This window comes from Ruditapes philippinarum, unplaced genomic scaffold (assembly GCF_026571515.1).
Source record: "Ruditapes philippinarum isolate M1 unplaced genomic scaffold, ASM2657151v2 ctg551_1_1_1_1, whole genome shotgun sequence".
Taxonomy (NCBI): domain Eukaryota; kingdom Metazoa; phylum Mollusca; class Bivalvia; order Venerida; family Veneridae; genus Ruditapes; species Ruditapes philippinarum.
In genome coordinates, this window is record NW_026855869.1 from 209,126 (window position 1) to 228,983 (window position 19,858).

A 19,858-nucleotide genomic window follows, 5' to 3' on the forward strand; every position below is an offset into this window, starting at 1 on the left:
GATGCAGAAAATTATTTTACTAGTCAAACAGGACAGTAAATATACAAATATACGAGTAGAACAGAAAAATTTAATATTAACCACCAGAAAAAAGTAAGCGATAATGCGAAATTGACCATTCAACCTACGCTTCATAATAATTAAATAGAACTTAAAAATGTCTTTAATCAAAGCCGGATTGATCAAACTTTGTTTGAAATCCGGAACAAAATTTTAAAAACCACCACCACGATATACCTATATTACTTTCCGTGTTAACATACATGTACATACATTTATCTGTTTTAAATTGGCTAATTAATCTTAGTACATCATTAATTAAGTCTCTCATCCTAAATATGAGTATATAATTTCATTGAAATAAATTCCTTGCTGTACCAATATCCCTCGATATATCAGAAGCGGAGTTTGAAATCTGTCATGGTAGTCATGGGCCGATATTGTAAATAACAGAGCGATCGGCGCGTTCGCAGACGATTCATAGCACGCGCGGCGTTATTGGCGTTCGTTTGCTTTAAAAGCATATTGAAGAGAGAGCGAGTGAAAATAACTCTGACATAGAATAGAAGCTTACAATATAATTGATCAGGAAAGACGTTTAATAATACATTGTTTTTGTTTTCTTCTGAAAATACAAATTCACAGATGACAGTCAGATAGTATAAGATAGATTGAATTGCGTCATTGCTGTTTCTTGGGAAATCTTTAGCATATTCTAAAGGCATGAAACGTTAATTGCGTTTTGCAACGAAAGATTCAAAAGTGGACTTATTCATTTTGTTATTCGGCATGCAGGAACTTTAGAAACTTTTGCTTACTGGATTGTTTGATAAAGGATAACAAAGTGATAAAAAGGTAACAAATTGGCGATGATATTATATAATAGCTTAACATTCGAACAATAAGTATTGACAAATATTTTCATAAAAATATTTAAACAATTAATGTTGTTTTGTCATATAATTTACAAGGTAAAATATAATTACAAAATAAATTTGTAAAAATCAAAAATATCTAAATAAATGCCGGATATTTAAACACTGTGACGACTAGAAAAGATTTAACTGTTAATTAAATAAATCAGTCATTAATTATAAATAATTGCCAAGTCAAATTAAAACAAAACTAAATAATTGTATTTGTTTTCGAATTTTAAAGCTTACACTACCATTGTTTTATTTACAAATGTGGTAACCTAAAAACATTAATCATATCAAATAAGCAACCTCGCATATTTATGTTTACTATAATAATAAAGTAAATTAAAAATTAAATTATTCATTAAAATACCGAGAAAAACATATTAAGATGAATAAATAATATAAAAATCATTAAAAAAACAACTTAAAAATTAAAAGTTCAAATATGAAATTTTAGCATTAGAAGTTAAGGACATTACTTTTTGATATCCTAACCTCGCATAATTTACATAAAGATATAGTTGAGTGAAATGGGTAATTATAATATGTATCTGGTATCATTTGCTTGCATTAATTAATATAGCATTAGACATAGTAACATGCTTAACTGTAATTGCTTTAAAACTATCAATAACTCAAATATCTAATATTTCCCTCCTCCCATATACTTTGTTTCATATTGTAGTAATTGCTTTTTACACTAATAAAAACTCAAATATCTAATATTCGTCTCATTCTGTGTACCTTGTTTCGTAATGATAATGTTATCTATGAATAAAAATCTAGATTCTTTTCTGCTCAAGACATTTTGCTGATCTTGTCATCTCATCATCTCTGACTTAATTAGAAAATACTGAATTCCCATCAACTTCAGCAATCTGTCATCTCAAGTTATGTCTCAATTACATAAGTATGTCTCTAATCAACACGGATCACTAGTTTTGTGGTAAATAACTAATCTTTTCTGACTGGTAAGAGCATCGCAAGAGGTGTGAAATTAATCTAACCTTTATCAAATAGGTATACTTACATTGAAATAGAGGCCGCCAAGAACCTACTTTGAACGGTATTCTTTTAACACCCCTCAATTACATACATCTCCGATTACACATTTATTTCTACATTTTCTTGAATAAGTAAATCATATACCACCAATTTTGCTGTAAATATGCAGATTAGAGTAAGGTTATTAAAGGTTTTGTTGATAAAAAGTAAAACGAGTTTTAATACATTTACATTAAGACTACCGTCAATGAACTAGTACAATCATTGTAATTTTTCGATTCTGCCGTTTGAATCCATTCTTTCCATATTGTATTATTTTAGAATATTATATAAAAGGTAATAATAGTTTTCTTTTATAACTTTAAGTGTCTTAAAATGATCTTTAAAAATATTACTTATTCAAGGGCAGATAACTGAAAAAGAGGCCAGTAACCAATTTTTCACTTAAAATGTTTTGTTATATTTTTTTGTCAAATCATGCAAAGTTTTAATGAAATTCAACGTTACAGTATTTATTTTCTCTAATTTAATTTTTCGTTAATTCAATTACTACATTAAAACTCTATCGCCATTAAACTTCCAGTTTGAATAATTAAAACTCAAATAAAATAAATACCGTTTCTGAATAAATTTATTTTGTCCATTATTAGATAATCATATCAAATAAAAGAAATGAAAGAATTATTTTATGTTGGTTAGAAAAATTGAATAAACTTCTATCAACGTTTCCATGAAAGTACTTGTTAGACGAAGAATTGATTACCGCTGTGGCATTCCTACGTAATAATTCACACGTAATACCGTTAACTCCTTGGGGTAGAGTTCTCTATGTTATCATTAATATAATCACTTAAGAGTGTAATCATATTTCTATATAATTACTTACATATGAATCGCAAAGGTACTTCATAACCGATTCTAGCCAATGTTGATCGCATAACATTAATGTTAATGTATTTTTAGAAGTAGAACGAAAATATTAATTAAGACATGGCAACAACCTGTCTCAAAAAAGAAATGTTAATTACAAACAGCCTTTTCTCTCTCTCTATGACGTTTAAAATACAGTCACGATATAAATTTTCCATAACAAACATTTTATATACTTTATTACAAACAAAGTTAAATATACATGTAGAAGACTTGTGATTTAAAATAACTTCAATCAAATCAATACGTTTGAAAACGACTTTAATACTTCATATTATTTCCAATAAAAGAAAACTCATTTTAAATTTCTCTGGATTAACAGACTTTTATATGTTTGACCATATGTCACTTTTTCAACACACAAACAATGTCAAGACAACACTCTTTTCCTTTTATTACACTTGACACATAAAGGCACTTGAATAAAAGCGGTCTAACATAGCAAAATGTTATCGTCAAATATAATTATAAATTGATCCATAGAAGCAATCATGCCAAACTAAACAATTACGCCACTTCACTATTCCCAGAAGTAGCAATTTTCTTAAAAGAATATAATAACAGCTGTAAAAATGATCAGTTGTCCTTTAACATTTAATATTGGCTCCTTGACAAATGTGCCTGGTCATTTGAATACATTTCCACAAATACAATATTAACTTTCAATAATAACTAACTAATTAAACTAAAATTTTCGAGACTTTTTTAATACCTTTTTGGGGATATCAATATTACATATCATGTCATGCAGTCGACAGTATAACTTCTGGTCAGCCTGCATGGATCATGCCATATTCGATTCTAATACTGATGGAACTGGCCAGTTCAATGTTTTGAACATTTGCATTACTTTATAAAACAAAATAACCGATTATTTAACTTCATATATGTTTTCGTTCGTTTAATTCCTTGCTGTTCTACATTGATATAAACCGGACAAATATACTCTTCTGTCATTACGGTTACATGCATGCAGCTAGATAAACCATCGATTTATTGATAAACCATCGAATTATTGTTTTTGCTGTTTTTATTTATTTTTTATTTTTTGCATTTACCATATGTCAATCAAGTTAGCACACTTGCCTTCAACTTCAATGTCATACATTTATAGAAATATTATACATTTATAGAAAAAGAGACATTTTACAGTTAGTCTGAAACGGCACATTCATTTGAGTTTTCAGCACTTTCATTGTCAGGCAATATTACTTCTTTAACATCGAAAAGACATTAACTCAGATAAATGTTCTACTCTACACCATTATTGCGGAAATATTTTTGATAAATTTGTCCCAAATGAATAAAAATAATCTTACAATTGTAATGATAGTTTATTGCATATGCTTTGGGAAATGATTGATGTTCTAAAATGTGAGACCTTAAAGTAAAAAGCGCCTTCCATATTTGTCGTCTCTAAGAAACGGCAAATTTCTAAAGTTGCAAGATCAAATATTTACATTGTTGGAAATTAAAAATACATAGAAATAATAAAAGTAAAATAAAAATAAAAGAGCGAAATATTGGTAATTGCACTTAATTAATGAGGACGCGATGTGGATTTTAGTAATGTACAAATACATTATTAAATACGTACTTATTTATAATTAAGGAATAACATACGAAAAATGTACTCATAAAATAGTACCATTATTTGGATTAACTAGAAAAATCTACAAATTCTAAACAATTATATTTCTATTTAATATCAACTAAGTAGTATGCAATCTGGAGCAAATTCTAGAAATTGAAGAAATCAAAATGCATTTAAGTAACACGCCAACCATCAAAATGGTTTCATGTAATTTACGGACATTAAAAGCAATCAACTTTTATTGCTTCATAACATGAAATGAATCCTTTAAAGTATGCAAAACACACATTGAAACGTAATACAAAAACACCTGTTCAGAATGGAAAAGTAAAATATGTTGAAGTTGAAAAGTTCACGTTAAGGAAAACAAAAAAAGGTCTACTAAAGGTCGTACTGATATTAAAATAACCACCGGCTCGAAACCGGTGACAATGTGAATTTTCATATCCGAAATAATGACATATAAAGATATTGTAATAAACAAAAATCACTAAGATCTCGTTCATTAACGAGAAACTTTGAAAATGAGTACACTCTTCCATTTTGAAAAGTGATTATACAAAAAACAAAAATTTGGTGCAGAATTACAACGGAGCAAAGCACCATCAAGAAGTTAGGGAATGACAGTGAAATATAGAATGCCTTTAAATTACACAAATCCATCAACATGGAAGTGTTATTCACGCAAGCTTTAATTAATCTTTTTCCTAGTTTCAACTCAAGTCCATTCCGGGCAGCGAAATCTTATAAGTGTAATTTTGTCTCATTTCACTAATGGAATCTTCTGAACAGAATGTTTTTGTATTAGACACATATTTTAAAACGTACAACAAAACCTTAGAAAATAAATTAAAGATCCATTAAAAGCCACTTTAAAATATCCAAAATAAAATATTTTTGAAATACATCCAAACATTTTAAATGTATAATCTAAATTAAGCAGATATTTCTTGTAAAGTTCAAATCAAAATATTATATTGCAAATAAAGAAATACGAGTTTGGAACAATGCACAGAAAACATTAATTAAAGTGTGATCGACATTTTACCATTTTCAAAGACAAAATGCCACTTGCTTAACAAAAAGTGCCTTTCAAGGGTTTTTTTAATACAAAAGAAAGTACTGAATATAATACAAACAGAGTCAGTCACCTTGTATAGAGAATAACACTTACTAAGAACTCTAATAAACGTTTGCGATTCATTTTCTATATCAGTCAAACATTCTATAGCAACTACCGTGAATATTAAAGGGGTAATTTTCTTGTCACAATTGCATTAATATAATATTCTGGCCACATTTAAATAAGATAAATAAAATAATTGTATGTAAGCTGGAGATAATTTGTCATCTTGAGTAATCCATCTATGTGAGGACATGTACGCATTTATCACCCTAAGCATATTAACAACCTCTTAGTGTGTTAATGTCTGTAGAGCTTACTTTCTAATCAATCAATGAAGTCAGAAACTACCATGACGACACTATTGGACAAAATACCATTCTATCCAAATAAATGGACATCAACAACTCAGTAGGATATATATAACATTCCTTCTAATAATAAAACACATTGTTCTTGCATATAAGACTGGCGTTTTCGTTAGTTTACCCATGCCGAAAATTTCATTTGGCATGGGGTGCTAGATGAGTCGCAAGCAATACAATGGCATGCTTAGGATGACCTAATTTTATAGTTATGAATGTAGCTGCAATTTCAAACGCAGTTGTAAGAAAATATTTACGGGTGTCATAGAAAATTCTTTTGTAAGTTTTAGGGAAATAATTTATAATATAATGGAATATGGTAGAATGTACAAGACAAATATCTGACATATGTTTGCGGTTTGGATTATATATCCGTCTCTCGGGAACACGCCCAATTAGCGGGTCCTCTCGGGACGGATATTCCGATCAGAACTGCAAAATATGACAGATATTATTAATCTAAAGGTAGATACAGCGTCCGCGTATCATGCGTATGATCGCGAGTTCGTTTCATTAATACCATTGTAAAATTTGACTCAATAATATCCATTATTGTAGTTCGGCATTACTTGGATATTTGATGCCGTCATGTTTTCCAAGAGTCAGTATAAAGTGACTGGGTGTGGAGTATTATCTCGGAAGTGTTATAACAAGTGAAGTAACGCTATTAAATTTATTTAACTTTTTAAGTAGAAATTGTCAAATATAACTTACAGATTGTAGTTAAAAAATTAAAAACAAAATACTCAATCTCTCAAGCATAATATTGAATTAACAAATTACATTGGTTTCATACTTATTAAATTAAATAATTTCAATGCTTATTGAGGTATAACTGATAAATAACTTATTACTAGCATTATATCATTTTCATGAAAAATAAAACACATTTATGATTATATATAGATATAATATTGCATGATACTGTTTCCATTATGCTTTTATTGTTTTGACAAATGTAATTGTCCCGGGTTAATCGTTCTTTTTATTCCGTTGAGATATCAAACAAAGCTAGGGTGTCTTTGCATGCACTTAACAAGTAGTATTTACATTCAGCGACAGCTGCCAGCGTTAAACGTCTGTAAAGAATAAAAATCGATATAACTGACCCACTAAATGATCAAATTTATTTCCTGAAGAAAAGGCAAGAGTTAATGGAGAACACGCTAAAACACTTATATCATAAAAATTCCAGGCAGTTAAGCATAACAAGATTTGACTATCTTCTTCGGATTCTTAAAAGTGAATCACTTTTCTCACTTAAGTCTAAATATTCACAACATTATACAAAAGGTATTCCATTGAGCAATTTGTTTGTGTTGAGATTGTTTTATATTGGTGTGGATATTGTTTAGCTTGGACATGTTCTGGTAGATTAAGTTTTAATATTACAGAGTAATAAAAACAAGATAATTATTTAGATATAACATTATGTCAGATACAAGTATGAAAACACAACAAAAAACATACTAAGCTATTCATTGATGTGTTCTGTTCGTTATTTTCTCTTTCTGTCGGACATACAATACAGTTTCCACTAAACTAATTTAGTGAAGAGCCGTTCCATATAATGTCTAAAACATTAATCGTAAATGTCTTCGTCAACATATAATGTCACTAATACACTTAAGTATATGTGCCTTGTAGACAAATTAATTAAGGAGAGAAGAAAGGATAAGATACAACTGTTGTCGTCTGTTCTTTTAGGAATTTTATCTCTTTCCAAATGAGACATTGATATATTATCCCATGCCATAGATACGCACGAACAGTGCAGAAAAGTTTGCTATGACATGTTTATATATCAATATCTATTATAAGTATGGTGTTATTCTTTACACAGATGTTTCTTGGTGTATATACGCAACAAGAAAGTATTTAACTAGCAGTTCATTATCTTACACAAGCTTGAAAGTTTAAATCAATTAATAGTTGTATGCATGTTTTTTCTATCAATGGCTCATACAATCTTTTATATAAATCAGTGCTACAGGAAATTTGTATTTTTGGTATTTTTTGGTATTTTTCGTACACGTTAGCTTATAAACAACATTTTCATCTTCGTGACAGCATTCTTCGGTAAACAGGATAAATTTGTAAATAATAATCGTTGCTTTATAAACAAGGAAAAATGCATTGAAGAAATAAAAAGTAAATAATTATTAAAAAAAACAGCAATAAATTATTTGAGAAACTGTTACCTTGCCCAAATGTTAAAACAATAGTCAAGAAATTTGTCTTGTAATTTAAGCAATGCAGTGTTCTTGATTTAAATTTTGTAAAAAAAAGGACAATTTCTTGATTTTAATAGTACCATTAAGCAACCGAATTATGATTACAACATATCAAGCAAAAATGAGTGTTTTTCTGAACAGATAGACAAGAAATGAAGTACTTGTTGATCAATACAATACTTGTTCAGCTAGCGCTTACCAGATAATGATCATAATATAGATCTACTCTTAACAACCTTAAACATCCTCATTAAATGTCATGATCGGAAACTTAATATTGTTAACAACGGAAACGAATAACGGTTTAATTAACGTTATTATTAGTATAAAAATGTAGTATTATTATTTGTTTTTAAAACTATTTTTATTTTTAAATCTTGTATATTTGTTTTTAAGGTAATTGTATTGGCTTAACAAAAGACTTTTAAATATATAAGTTTACAGGGATTTTTTATTCTACATATTGCATCTGAATGAAAACACTACAATGACATGCCGAGAACTTGATTATTTATTTAACCGGCATGTTTTGTTTTACTTTCAGAACTGAAAAAGGTCGACTTCATATGTGTTACTTCGGAGGCTTTAAGGAGATTGCTAGAATATTTTTATCATTTCTGAGTACTATGACAAATAAAAAATAGTCATGTGTGCAAAATGCGGACAGTTAGTTGGCCAAAAACCATAAACAGTGGTCTGAAGACATAACGAATACGCACTTTAACAAGAATAACTATAAAGAAAGGTGACATATTCTTAAAGACGACTGTAAATACCACATACAGAGTTACTACAACATTAAAGCAATTGATTACTGAAAAGTAACAACTTAGATAGATGATTAATATTGAAATTCCTACTTACGAATCTAGCACATCTCGTTTTGAATGTAAAACAGACCTATTTCATAAGAATTGCTAATTATTTGGAAACAACACAGGATTATTTCCTAGAATTCAAGCCGAGTGTTAGAATAATCACTATTTAGTAAGCATCAAATATTGAAGTATTCCCTAGTGTTACGCCAAGGAAGAAAGCGATGTTGCTGAATTAATTCACAATCTAATTATACAATGGTTCTAAAAACGAGGGAATAGTAATACAAATCGGTAATATTGTGAAACATTTAAACCCTATTGATACAAAACTAAAACCGATTATTCAATAAAGTAGCAATCAGATTGTTGGAACTTTTGTAATAAAATGCAATATATGTCGACAAAGGAATAATAAGAGATAAAAATCCCAATGTGCTGAAAGAAAATGAAACAATAAATGTGATTTAAATCGCACTAGACGCTTTCAGAGGGAATCGTTATAAAATCTGAAACAATATTCATGATAAACAATTCCACATGGTAGCGAAAATGGGATCAAGCACAATGAATAGTTTAGTCTCGCTAAACGAGATGGGACAAACGTCTGAATATGGCATGGAAATTGCAATGAATTCGTCTTTATCGACACACGTGTGCGGCTCTAATAGTTCTATGTGGTTATTAACTTCGCCAGTCTGTTCGACAAAATACCACTCAATAGTGACTTTCTTAGTGGTAGCTTTTATCTTAAGTGTTATTACCTTCATTACCATATTTGGTAATTTGTTAGTTCTAGTTGCCTTGTACCGTTTCAAAAAACTTCGATCTATGTCAAACTGCTTGATTGGTAACCTTGCCGTAAGTGACCTGTTGCTTGCTTTATCTGTGCTGCCAATATCGACAACATATGATGTTCTTGGATACTGGATATTTGGTGAAATAATGTGTACGATATGGTTATGTATTGACGTGCTTTACTGCACTGCTTCGATATGGGGATTATGTACAATAGCTGTCGATCGATACACAGCAACGGTATATCCAGTATGGTATCTCGAAAAGAAATCACCAACAAGAGCTTTGGTTTATATCATATTTGTCTGGATGTTCTCAATAATTGTTTCAGTGGCTCCATTTATCGGTTGGCGAGAAATGATACAAGGTTTTTATCAATACGATTTTGAAATAAATAGACAACATTGCGTTTTGTTTATGTCCAAGACATATGTAGTATATAGCGCAATGGGTTCATTTGTTATTCCAACCGTACTGATGGTTTTTCTTTACGTCAGAATTTTCAATGTTCTTCGTAAACGTACACGGTCAATGCAGCCAATGAGAAAACGGGCGTTTTATCCATCCGAAAGTGACTTTGAAAGCGAGGCTCATGGTTTAGACGAACCTGAAAGCGATGAAAGAACGGAAGTTGAACTTAAGGCAGCGTCAACACAAACCGCTCCACTGAATTCTAGTGGACAAAACAAAGCTGAAAACGGTGCAAAACCAAAGTCTTCAACCAATGGGCATGCGGTTAACTTTGCTGATGCAAATCAATGTGGCCGACAAAACAATCATATTAATTCCGACACATATGCTAATGAGGAAAATGAAAATGGACTTTCTAGACAGCATCTCAAAATCGAGGTCACTGACTTCACTGAGAATGATATCTCAAATACACCACAAACAAAGACCTCAAATCTAAGCAAAAATGATACATCTTTAAAAAAGAAGAATTGTAATTTAAAAGTAAATTACGAAAGTCAGCAGAATGGGAAAAGCCCAAGCCATGTGTCAAGAAAAAGTTTCAACGATGAATCTTCTGAACATGAATGTGAAACTAGATATTTGCGTTCCCCCAGAACAAGTAAAGCAACGTTTTTTCCATGGAAACGAGGAAATTCGGGCACAATGAGTGTCAAACATAAATACGAACTCCGCGAACGACGTGCAACTAAACGGATGGCGATGATTATGGCTTGTTTCTGTTTTTGCTGGTGGCCTTTTCTTTTCATGTACACTATAAGAAGTTTCTGTGAAAATTGCCCAATTGATGCCCATTTCCAAGCGGCTATCATCTGGTTAGGCTACGCCAACTCTAGTCTTAACCCAATCCTATATACAATTTTCAACGACGATTTTAGAAAAGCGTTCCATAAAATAGTGTTTTGTAAGAAAACTACACACAACAGACGTCATAGATAATTTGTTTAAATTTCATGTGTCTCATATATTTAAAGATATATATAAATTTTAAATAAAATGTCTTATTTTAACGAGATTGCCATTATAGTGCTATAAATATAGAATATTTTTCATATATACATTGTACATACATATTGAAATATAATTGCTTCTTTCTGTCTAAATTGTTTTTATTTTCACGAAAACGACAATAAAATTTCAAAACATGAAATGCTTTTTAACGGATGTCTTTATACTGACACGAAAAATACGGTTCTATGTTGCTGGAAATAGTTGGTATCCATAAAATTGTAATAACCATTCATTTCAGGCGACAGACTTAAATGCTCGAAGCGTTTTGTAAAGGAAATCACATTGTTGAATCTTCGTTTCAATGTTGTGCCTGGCTCACGGCTATTCTAATTTTGATGTTTTTGTAGGTCAAGTGTTTATGAGACTTCTGATCAAAATAAATAATTATCCATCATTTTACAAGACTGATTCTTATTTGGCAACGTTTAAAATGTATGTGCAGAAAAGGGAAAAGAAAAGAAGGCAATGGATAAATATCAACTGGTATTAACAGTAACAAGACGGTAGTGAGTTCTTATATCAATTAGTGGTTTAAGTCGTACTATTGAACATCAAAATAAAACCATTAAAACAATTTTGGCATATGAAAGGAAAATGTCAATCAGTTGTATGTTAAAACATCATCTAAATATGGATGAATTGAATATAGTAATACAAATCATTGTTGTTTATTTATATTGTAGTGTTTTGTTATTAATAATCAATAACAAATACATATATAAATGGAAAATATACGTTTAATATTGCACTAATTAAAAGAAACAACTTATGCTATCGCATCACTTTAAATAAATTTGCTTTAAAAGGTTTGATTTATTTCTATCATAGCATTCTTTCTGTTCATTATTTAATGCAATATCACATTAGAACACAGAAGACCGAACATTAAAATTAAAAACTGTCGGAGCTAATTGGGTTAAGGTCAAGATCACATTTCTGGGCAGAAATAATTGCCTACACTATATTTTTACGTCAAAATTTATATGTTGCAAGTAGAGATTATAAAACAGTTATAATATATATATAAACTATGTCAGATATCACTGAAAAAGTATAAAATGTTTTACTGTATGAAAAAAGTCTTGAGGAAATAAACGACGGAACGTGCATTTCCTTGGTTCATTAGATGTCTGCCCTCCTTGTGGATATTTGTCTAAACGTGGTTATATCACAGTAGACAGGCGAGAGTGACCTGTCGACACAAAACAAACTTATTTCAGACTGTACTGACTTTATCAAATGTTTGGATAGTGTGTTTAAAAAATTCAATCAATTAATCAGACGAATCTGTCCAATCTATTATAAAACTCTTCACGAGTATTCTGACATTAGTGAATATTCAAAACGTTGTAGGGAAAACGCCCACGGGGACAAACATTCGGCGGCTGGAGGTCAGGTAAAGGTTAGACATAGTTTCGTATAAATTACAGAGCTGCCATAACCATCCATCATTTGTAAAGCAATATTATCATTACAGGTTATATTGTGCATTATTTCGAACCACCCGAGTACAACCATATATGTCAGAAAAGGTAAAAAATAACAATTTATGAAATAATTTGTAACAATTTTCATTTCCCTATTGGATGTTTTATCGATGAACCTGTGTTGTTGCTATTTATAACTCTCTCTCTTGTTGATATTTACTTTTATTTTATAACATAGGTTTTTAAACTAGTACATATTTTATTACATAGGTTTTTAAACTAGTACATATTCATAAGGTAAAATTATTCCTTCGCGTATAAGCATTTACAGAAAATGTGGGCTCAAATATATATAATTTGCTCAAATGTATATAATTTGAGATAATCACCTTAGCGATATAAATACTATGAGAAAAGCACATTCATGTAATATATTCCTTATAAACAATCAAAATTCTAGTAATCCGACATATATATTTGCATGTAACACTTGCAAATTGAGATACAAAATGCACCACGTTACATTAAGTCCCAAATAATATATGTAAGATATAAATTAGAAAAAAAAACAACAACAACGCGACCTTCATGAAACGTAGCTGAAAACAATACGAACCACTAAAAAGGGGCCAACGTTGGCACTAAACAGGAACGTGGTAATAACGGTAAATGTACAAGCCACCAGTGTCAATTGTCTACCATGCATAAGTATGGATATAATTTGTATAGTTTAACACTGTCCAAAAGCTGCAGCATTTCATTTGAAGCCAAAAACTATTTATGTAACCAGAACTTCCAGAAGAAACAGCATGCTAATCTAATTAAATATTAGCCGATTATAAGAGAAAACTATGGAAAAAATATCAGTTATAATGTTAATATATTTTTTCATCAATACCAAGACAGCACTCAAACATCCAACATAACATGCCTGTGACAAGGTCAATGAAAGTGAAACAGAAATTATCAACTTCTATAAAACAAACCATCATAAATCTAAAGTATATCTCTTCAGGAACAAAGATGAAAAGGGTGAAATTATAAAAAGTATAAATTCTAAGTTCAAAGAGCAACAAAAATATGAAAAGGATTGTCTTTTGATTCCTGTCATATATGACGAGGGTGATGGCAAGGAACAATGATACAATTTGTAATAAAGAAGACCAAATTACAATTAACAAGAATTATCAAATGCTTTCTTAGATCAAACTGGAGATAGTCTTTGAAATATAGGTGCTATCCTTAAAAACCTTGTCACATATAATGTAGATTTTGATAAGAACGATAGATGTATATTTAAAATGTTCAGAAATTTATTAAATCCAAGAAGTTAGAATACTAAATATAGCCCAGCTAAAGTGAAAGTACACTATAGTTTGTTCACGTATATCAATGTAATAACTGTTGTTACTCCACATAATCAAAATCTAATCATGTTGAGATTTTATCTGAATATAGTTTTCTAAAATGAGGGAAAGTGGTATGAAAGAGTTGAGAAAATTGTGAAATAACTAATCAAAATGGCGAGGTGCTAGCGAAACGATACATAATCGGTTATCAAAGAGTAAAAATATGGATTTCCTGTACAATTATTGCATTACGTTTTTGTTAAAGTGATCAAATTATAAGTTCGTTAAGCGCATAGCTGGAAGATGAAAAAAAACCTGAATGGTTATTTTCTTTACTAGGTAAATTGTCAAAACAAGTAATCTTTGAATTTATTCTATTTCTCGTTATGTCTCTTATATTTATTTTTCTACGACCTCTAACCTTTTTGGAGAAATTGTCAACATATATATAGCCTGTATAATAAATAATTTCATTAACTAATTTAATATTGCACTCATGTTTGATATAATTATGGCTCTTCTCAATCTGTTTAACACTTAACTCATCTTTAATGTCTCCATTAGTTTTAATTGGCGTTGCAGTTTTAAATCCTATCGTCTGTTAAGGCCTTTAGTTGATCAATTGAAATTAGATATCATGTAACGACAATCATCCATTTAGACGACAAGGGAGTGTGTTTTAACCCTCATGATGTAAATCAGACTTCCTTCTCTAGTTGTCTACATTACATGACACTTACTAATTAAATGTCTCAGATCCTAATACCATCTTCTAACACCTTCCGGAATGAAGCGTATCACAGTATATAATCCTAGTGATTATCATAAAATGTTTTATAACGAAGTCCGTGATCCACTTACACAAATAAAGGAACCGTCTCCAAGTCTTGACAATGCTAGATATCTTTAAGCTTTAATCTGTTTCGTCATTCAGGGAAAAGATAACAGGATTTAATGATACACTAGCAACGGTCAATCGCTTTGAGAACAACATTTTCCGATCAATTTAATATGTCTGACGCAATGAAAAAAGCAGAAATCCAATTTCTATTAGGCTGATATTGTTGCCTGATTTACTGTAGATTATTATTTTGTAAATCTTTGGTGCCAGTGATTAGCAATATTACAGTTGCAGTGCATTGTATTTTGGCAAACACTGTCAGTGTAACTTTATTTGTTTAAAACAAATTAACCTTATCACTCACCAATACATCCTTCACTTAAATTGTATTTATAGGGAATGGCAAATATGTATATCGTATCAATACATTACGGTAATGTGTAACACAAACCAGGTGATCTTCTTCCAAAGAAAGAACCTACCTTACCCGAGTACGTCTGAAAGAAATGATCCGAATTACGCTATCTGATAAAATGACGGTAAGTGTCAAAACAGCATACAAAAGACATGTATTATTTGAATAATATAAACAACATTTATATGATGAATAATAACATTGTCTTAGAACAATTCATTACCTCTATTATATTCATGAAGAGATGTTTTATCGGTTCAGGTACCCCACCCTAACCAACAATATCCACATATAGTATCTCATGGTTTGCTGCCATGTATAATACTATATACTTTTAAGACCATAACTGACCAATTTACGTTAAAATGAAATCATGATATCTATGGTAATTGGAACACTTTTGTCTCTTCTTCAGTAAGTAGGCGATTTATTGATTGCGCTTGGTGTCAGCATGTCTTCAGTGACAATAATTGCAGTATCTGTCTATTTAAAGCATTGACAATAATATCCAATTTTATAGTGTGACTTACATCACAAATACATATACCCGCATATTATCATATTATACGATATGTTAAGACACACATCGGCGTTAAGTATAAATAATGTTTTATCAAATTCGTTCCCACAAGTCTGTTCAAATAAACTTTATAAAAATGTATTTTCGTTTAAATCAAATCTTTCTGTTTTCGCATATGCAAAAAATACTGTATGGCATTAAAACTATAATGATTGACTAATTGTGCTTACGTTTGATGTAAATCTGAAAGATAATGCAAAGTAAAAAGTTAAACAGTTGAGTAACATGAGATCTTTAGTTTCGAATAAATATTTGTTGACATTTGAATGAAGCTATTTTTTTCATAAAAATACAATACCCTATTATAACTAAAGTTTTCATATGTCTATGTCTAACGCCGTTGAAAAGGTGCTACGGGAGCGGAAATGTTTAATGACTAATCTTTATGTTAATAAATAACAAAGTAAATCAGTAAGAATTCAGTTAATTGGCTTTTTTAATATCGTACACTAAAATAAGAGTGCAAAACAGCCATAGACTAAAATAATATAGAGTAGTCAAGATAAGAGACAAATGATTCTCGCAACATACGCCAGACAAAAAAACAGGAGATTTTGCAGGCCGAGGCAATTTTTCAGAATAATAACACGTGGCAGAAATATCAACAAGACAAAAGCAAGGTCTTTGTCAAAGATACCGAGCACAATTAGATTAATTATTTTAACTTCGAGTGTGAAAACATATTGAAAGTAGCAGTGAAACAACAACATAACGATAATCATATATTGTCTGATTTGTAAATGACAATACTATAGACACCTTGAGAAGAAAAATCTATTGGAACAATTTTCTGTAGCAAAAAATTGTCCATAATTACCGTGTGCCTGTTTAGAATATCCTGTCTATATTACTGTCTGGATACTTTTGTGAGTGTGTCAATGGACAAGTTATCAATCAATTAGCACTGTGTGCATCAAATAAACTAAAATAGAACAGATCACTAAATAGCTATAAATTGTTTCTTATGGTTATGAATAAATAATGAAAATTACCAGTAAAAAACATTGACATTAATTTAATATTAACTATATTTTACCTGACATCATAATAAATAGTAACAAAAGGGCCAAGATGGCCCAAGATCGCTCACCTGACCCATTCGAGTAATTACTTAAGACAAACATCCTAAAGGTTTGATGACAATTAAGTCGTAAATGTGACCAAATGTGACCGCTAGGGTGTTAGCAAGGGTTTTCCATATTTGAGCAGTGTGACCTAGTTTTTGACCCCAGGTGACCCATATTCAAACTTGACATAGAATTCATCAAAACAAACTGGCAGACCAATTTCCAGGATATTTGGATAACAAAATTTTGAGTTTGACCTAGTTTTTAAACAGACATGACCAATGTCCGAACTCATCCGAGCCATTAACTAGACAAGTATCCTGACCAAATTCTATGACAATTTAGTAAAACTTGTGACCACTAGAGTGTTAACAAGGTTTTTTTGGGGCGGTGTGACCGAGTTTTTGACCCCAGGTGACCCATATTCAAACTTGACATAGAAGTCATCAAAACAAACTTCCAGACTAATTTCCAGGACATTTGGATTAAAACAGTAGCCAATAGAGTGTTAACAAGATTTTTCTATTTTTAGCTCCTGTGACCTAGTTTTTCATTCGAGATGACCCATGTTCAAATTCATCCGAGCAATTACCTAGACAAGCATCCTGACAAAGTTTGATGATGATTAAGGCAAAAATGTGACCACTAGTGTTAACAAACAAATGTTTACGGACGACAGACATTCAACGATCCTTAAAGCTTTCCCTGAGCTAGCTCACGTGTGCTAAAATATAAACATTTTAGTACGTTTTTAAAAGTATGTAAATACACGCATAATATTATGATCCTAACTAGAAGAAAAGCTGTAATTTGTATATATCAGACATAGGTTTCAATGCTTACCTTGAAATATTACAAAGATTACAAAAAACAGATATATAAATATTATGCCTGTAGAAAACAAAATTGGACATGAGCGGGAGCCTGTAGTAACCACTACTGTCCGTGAACAGGCTAAATTTTCTCGTTTGGCACGTTCATTGTGGATTCTGCTTTTCTCTCTTTTTCTCTGCAAAATAGCGCTATTGTAATATATAAATTGATATAAAAAATGTATTAAATTCCTAATACAGACATTTAGATGATTGCATTTGTTATTCAATTTGGTCATTAATAAAAACTTGTTTAACTATGCTTCTACCAATGCATTTTAATCAATAGTCTTCATATATTTGAAGGAAGCATACCAATTCGTCTCACTGACTGATAAAGTAGGTGATAATTGCCTTGATTCGACCGTATTGTTTTCTTATTAGAAACATGTGTTTTATGTCCGTAGTTCATTCACATATCTTTACTATCTAAATTAGAAATGGACAATGAATGTATCTCTCCATTCTTGACACGGGCTATCGCTTCTTTGAACTTCCGACCCCTGAGGTTTGTTAAACAAAATATCAAATTGGGGCGGAACGCAGGGTGAAAATTAGCTTCTAGACAACAAAAACGTCAAGGGTTGTCGGTGTCTTAAGATAGTGTTATCAGTGCAAATTATCTCGAAGGAAGTTAACAATATTCTGTAACTTTCTGTAACATTCATCATTTAACATTTATATACAAAATTTCCCTCATACTTTTCGTAACTTTTTAGATCATGTGCATATTATATGGCATGTTGGTATGATCTTACATAAATGTGAAAGAAAGTTTATCACATATAATTATCATGCAAATTTGCCAAAAAGAAAGGTTAAGTAATTAATATAAAATACTAAAAGGATATTCATATAATCTGCAATTATGTGTCCATGTACTATATAAATTATTGTTTATTTTCAATAGCTTAATTTTTCAAATTTTAAAAAGAGAAAGGCTAAATATCAAATTGAATATACAACAAATTTTCAACCGTTGCAAAACTTATGTTTTTAAATACGCCAAAAGCAAAAGTTACAAATATTGATATAAAACAGAGTACTTATATTCATATAACTTGCAATCAATATGTGCACTACTTGTAAATAAACTTTCAATCGTTAATTTTCATAAATTATTTTTTTCATTCATCATCTATGTAATCATAAATCCGTGATTTTTTCTTCTTTTATTTTTAAGCCACATAACCTAGGATAGCGAAAAGTTATCAACGTGTGACAGGACCAAACGCGTCTTCACGTCGAGAGAGAATTCTGTCATCTAAGTGATAGCATGGAGCTTCTGTCAGATTTAAATGAGAAAAGATTATCGCAAAAATATATTGGAAGAAAGCGATGACAGATTGTCAATAACGATCAAATCGAGACCTTGAGTCGACAACATGTAGGCAGAACTAATGAAAAGAAAATAACGAGCAAATAAGAGAGCATCCCATGGAGTCGGAATTATTTATGGCTTATCTTTAAGAGAGCCGAATTGCTTTTGGTAATGCTAAGAGATTCAATCTACAATGAATCTTTGATAAACTTATACCATGTTTTAACTCTTTAACATGCACTGGAACTCTTCTATAAAATGATTATCCTGTTGGATCTATTTCTGTTGAACTATCGTCTAATTTGTTACGTAAATAGTGTGTGCCGATGAATTTGTAAAAAAGATATATTGACCTAACAAAAAAGTAAAAATGCAATTATTTTATGCTGACAAAGTAAGGAATAGGCAAAACATATTGACATTTATTCTTATTTTTCTTATAGTTAATCTTTCGAGGTCAATTATACGTTATCGTTATTATTGTGGTTTTGACTTCATAAATAGTACAACTGCACGTGTAACAAAATACGTATGGCAAATTATTCTTAGTTAGATATAAATGAGTTGTTATTTCATTAACAAAACCATATAACTTAATATTTGCATTAATTTTAGAACAAGATGGGTGCATTTTCTTTATAAAATGGTTATCATTTGCATGAGGTTTCATGAAATTTTTGTGATAATGTGTTGTTTATCATTGTTATTTTATTATCATTT

The 19,858-nt window shown here is 30.4% G+C and overlaps 1 protein-coding gene across 1 annotated transcript; it reads left to right on the plus strand.

Annotated features, from left to right (window-relative positions):
- Positions 1 to 455: 455 nt before the first annotated feature.
- LOC132744661 (octopamine receptor 2-like) lies at positions 456 to 11,943 on the plus strand. The gene is made up of 2 exons (XM_060733422.1): positions 456 to 855; positions 8,716 to 11,943. The coding sequence occupies exon 2, from the start codon at positions 9,527 to 9,529 to the stop codon at positions 11,192 to 11,194; it is 1,668 nt and encodes a 555-aa protein (XP_060589405.1). The 5' UTR covers positions 456 to 855; positions 8,716 to 9,526; the 3' UTR covers positions 11,195 to 11,943.
- Positions 11,944 to 19,858: the final 7,915 nt, after the last annotated feature.

Coding starts and splice junctions, on each gene's coding strand:
- LOC132744661 (XM_060733422.1), top strand. CDS start 9,527: ATGGTAGCGAAAATGGGATCAAGCACAATGAATAGTTTAGTCTCGCTA.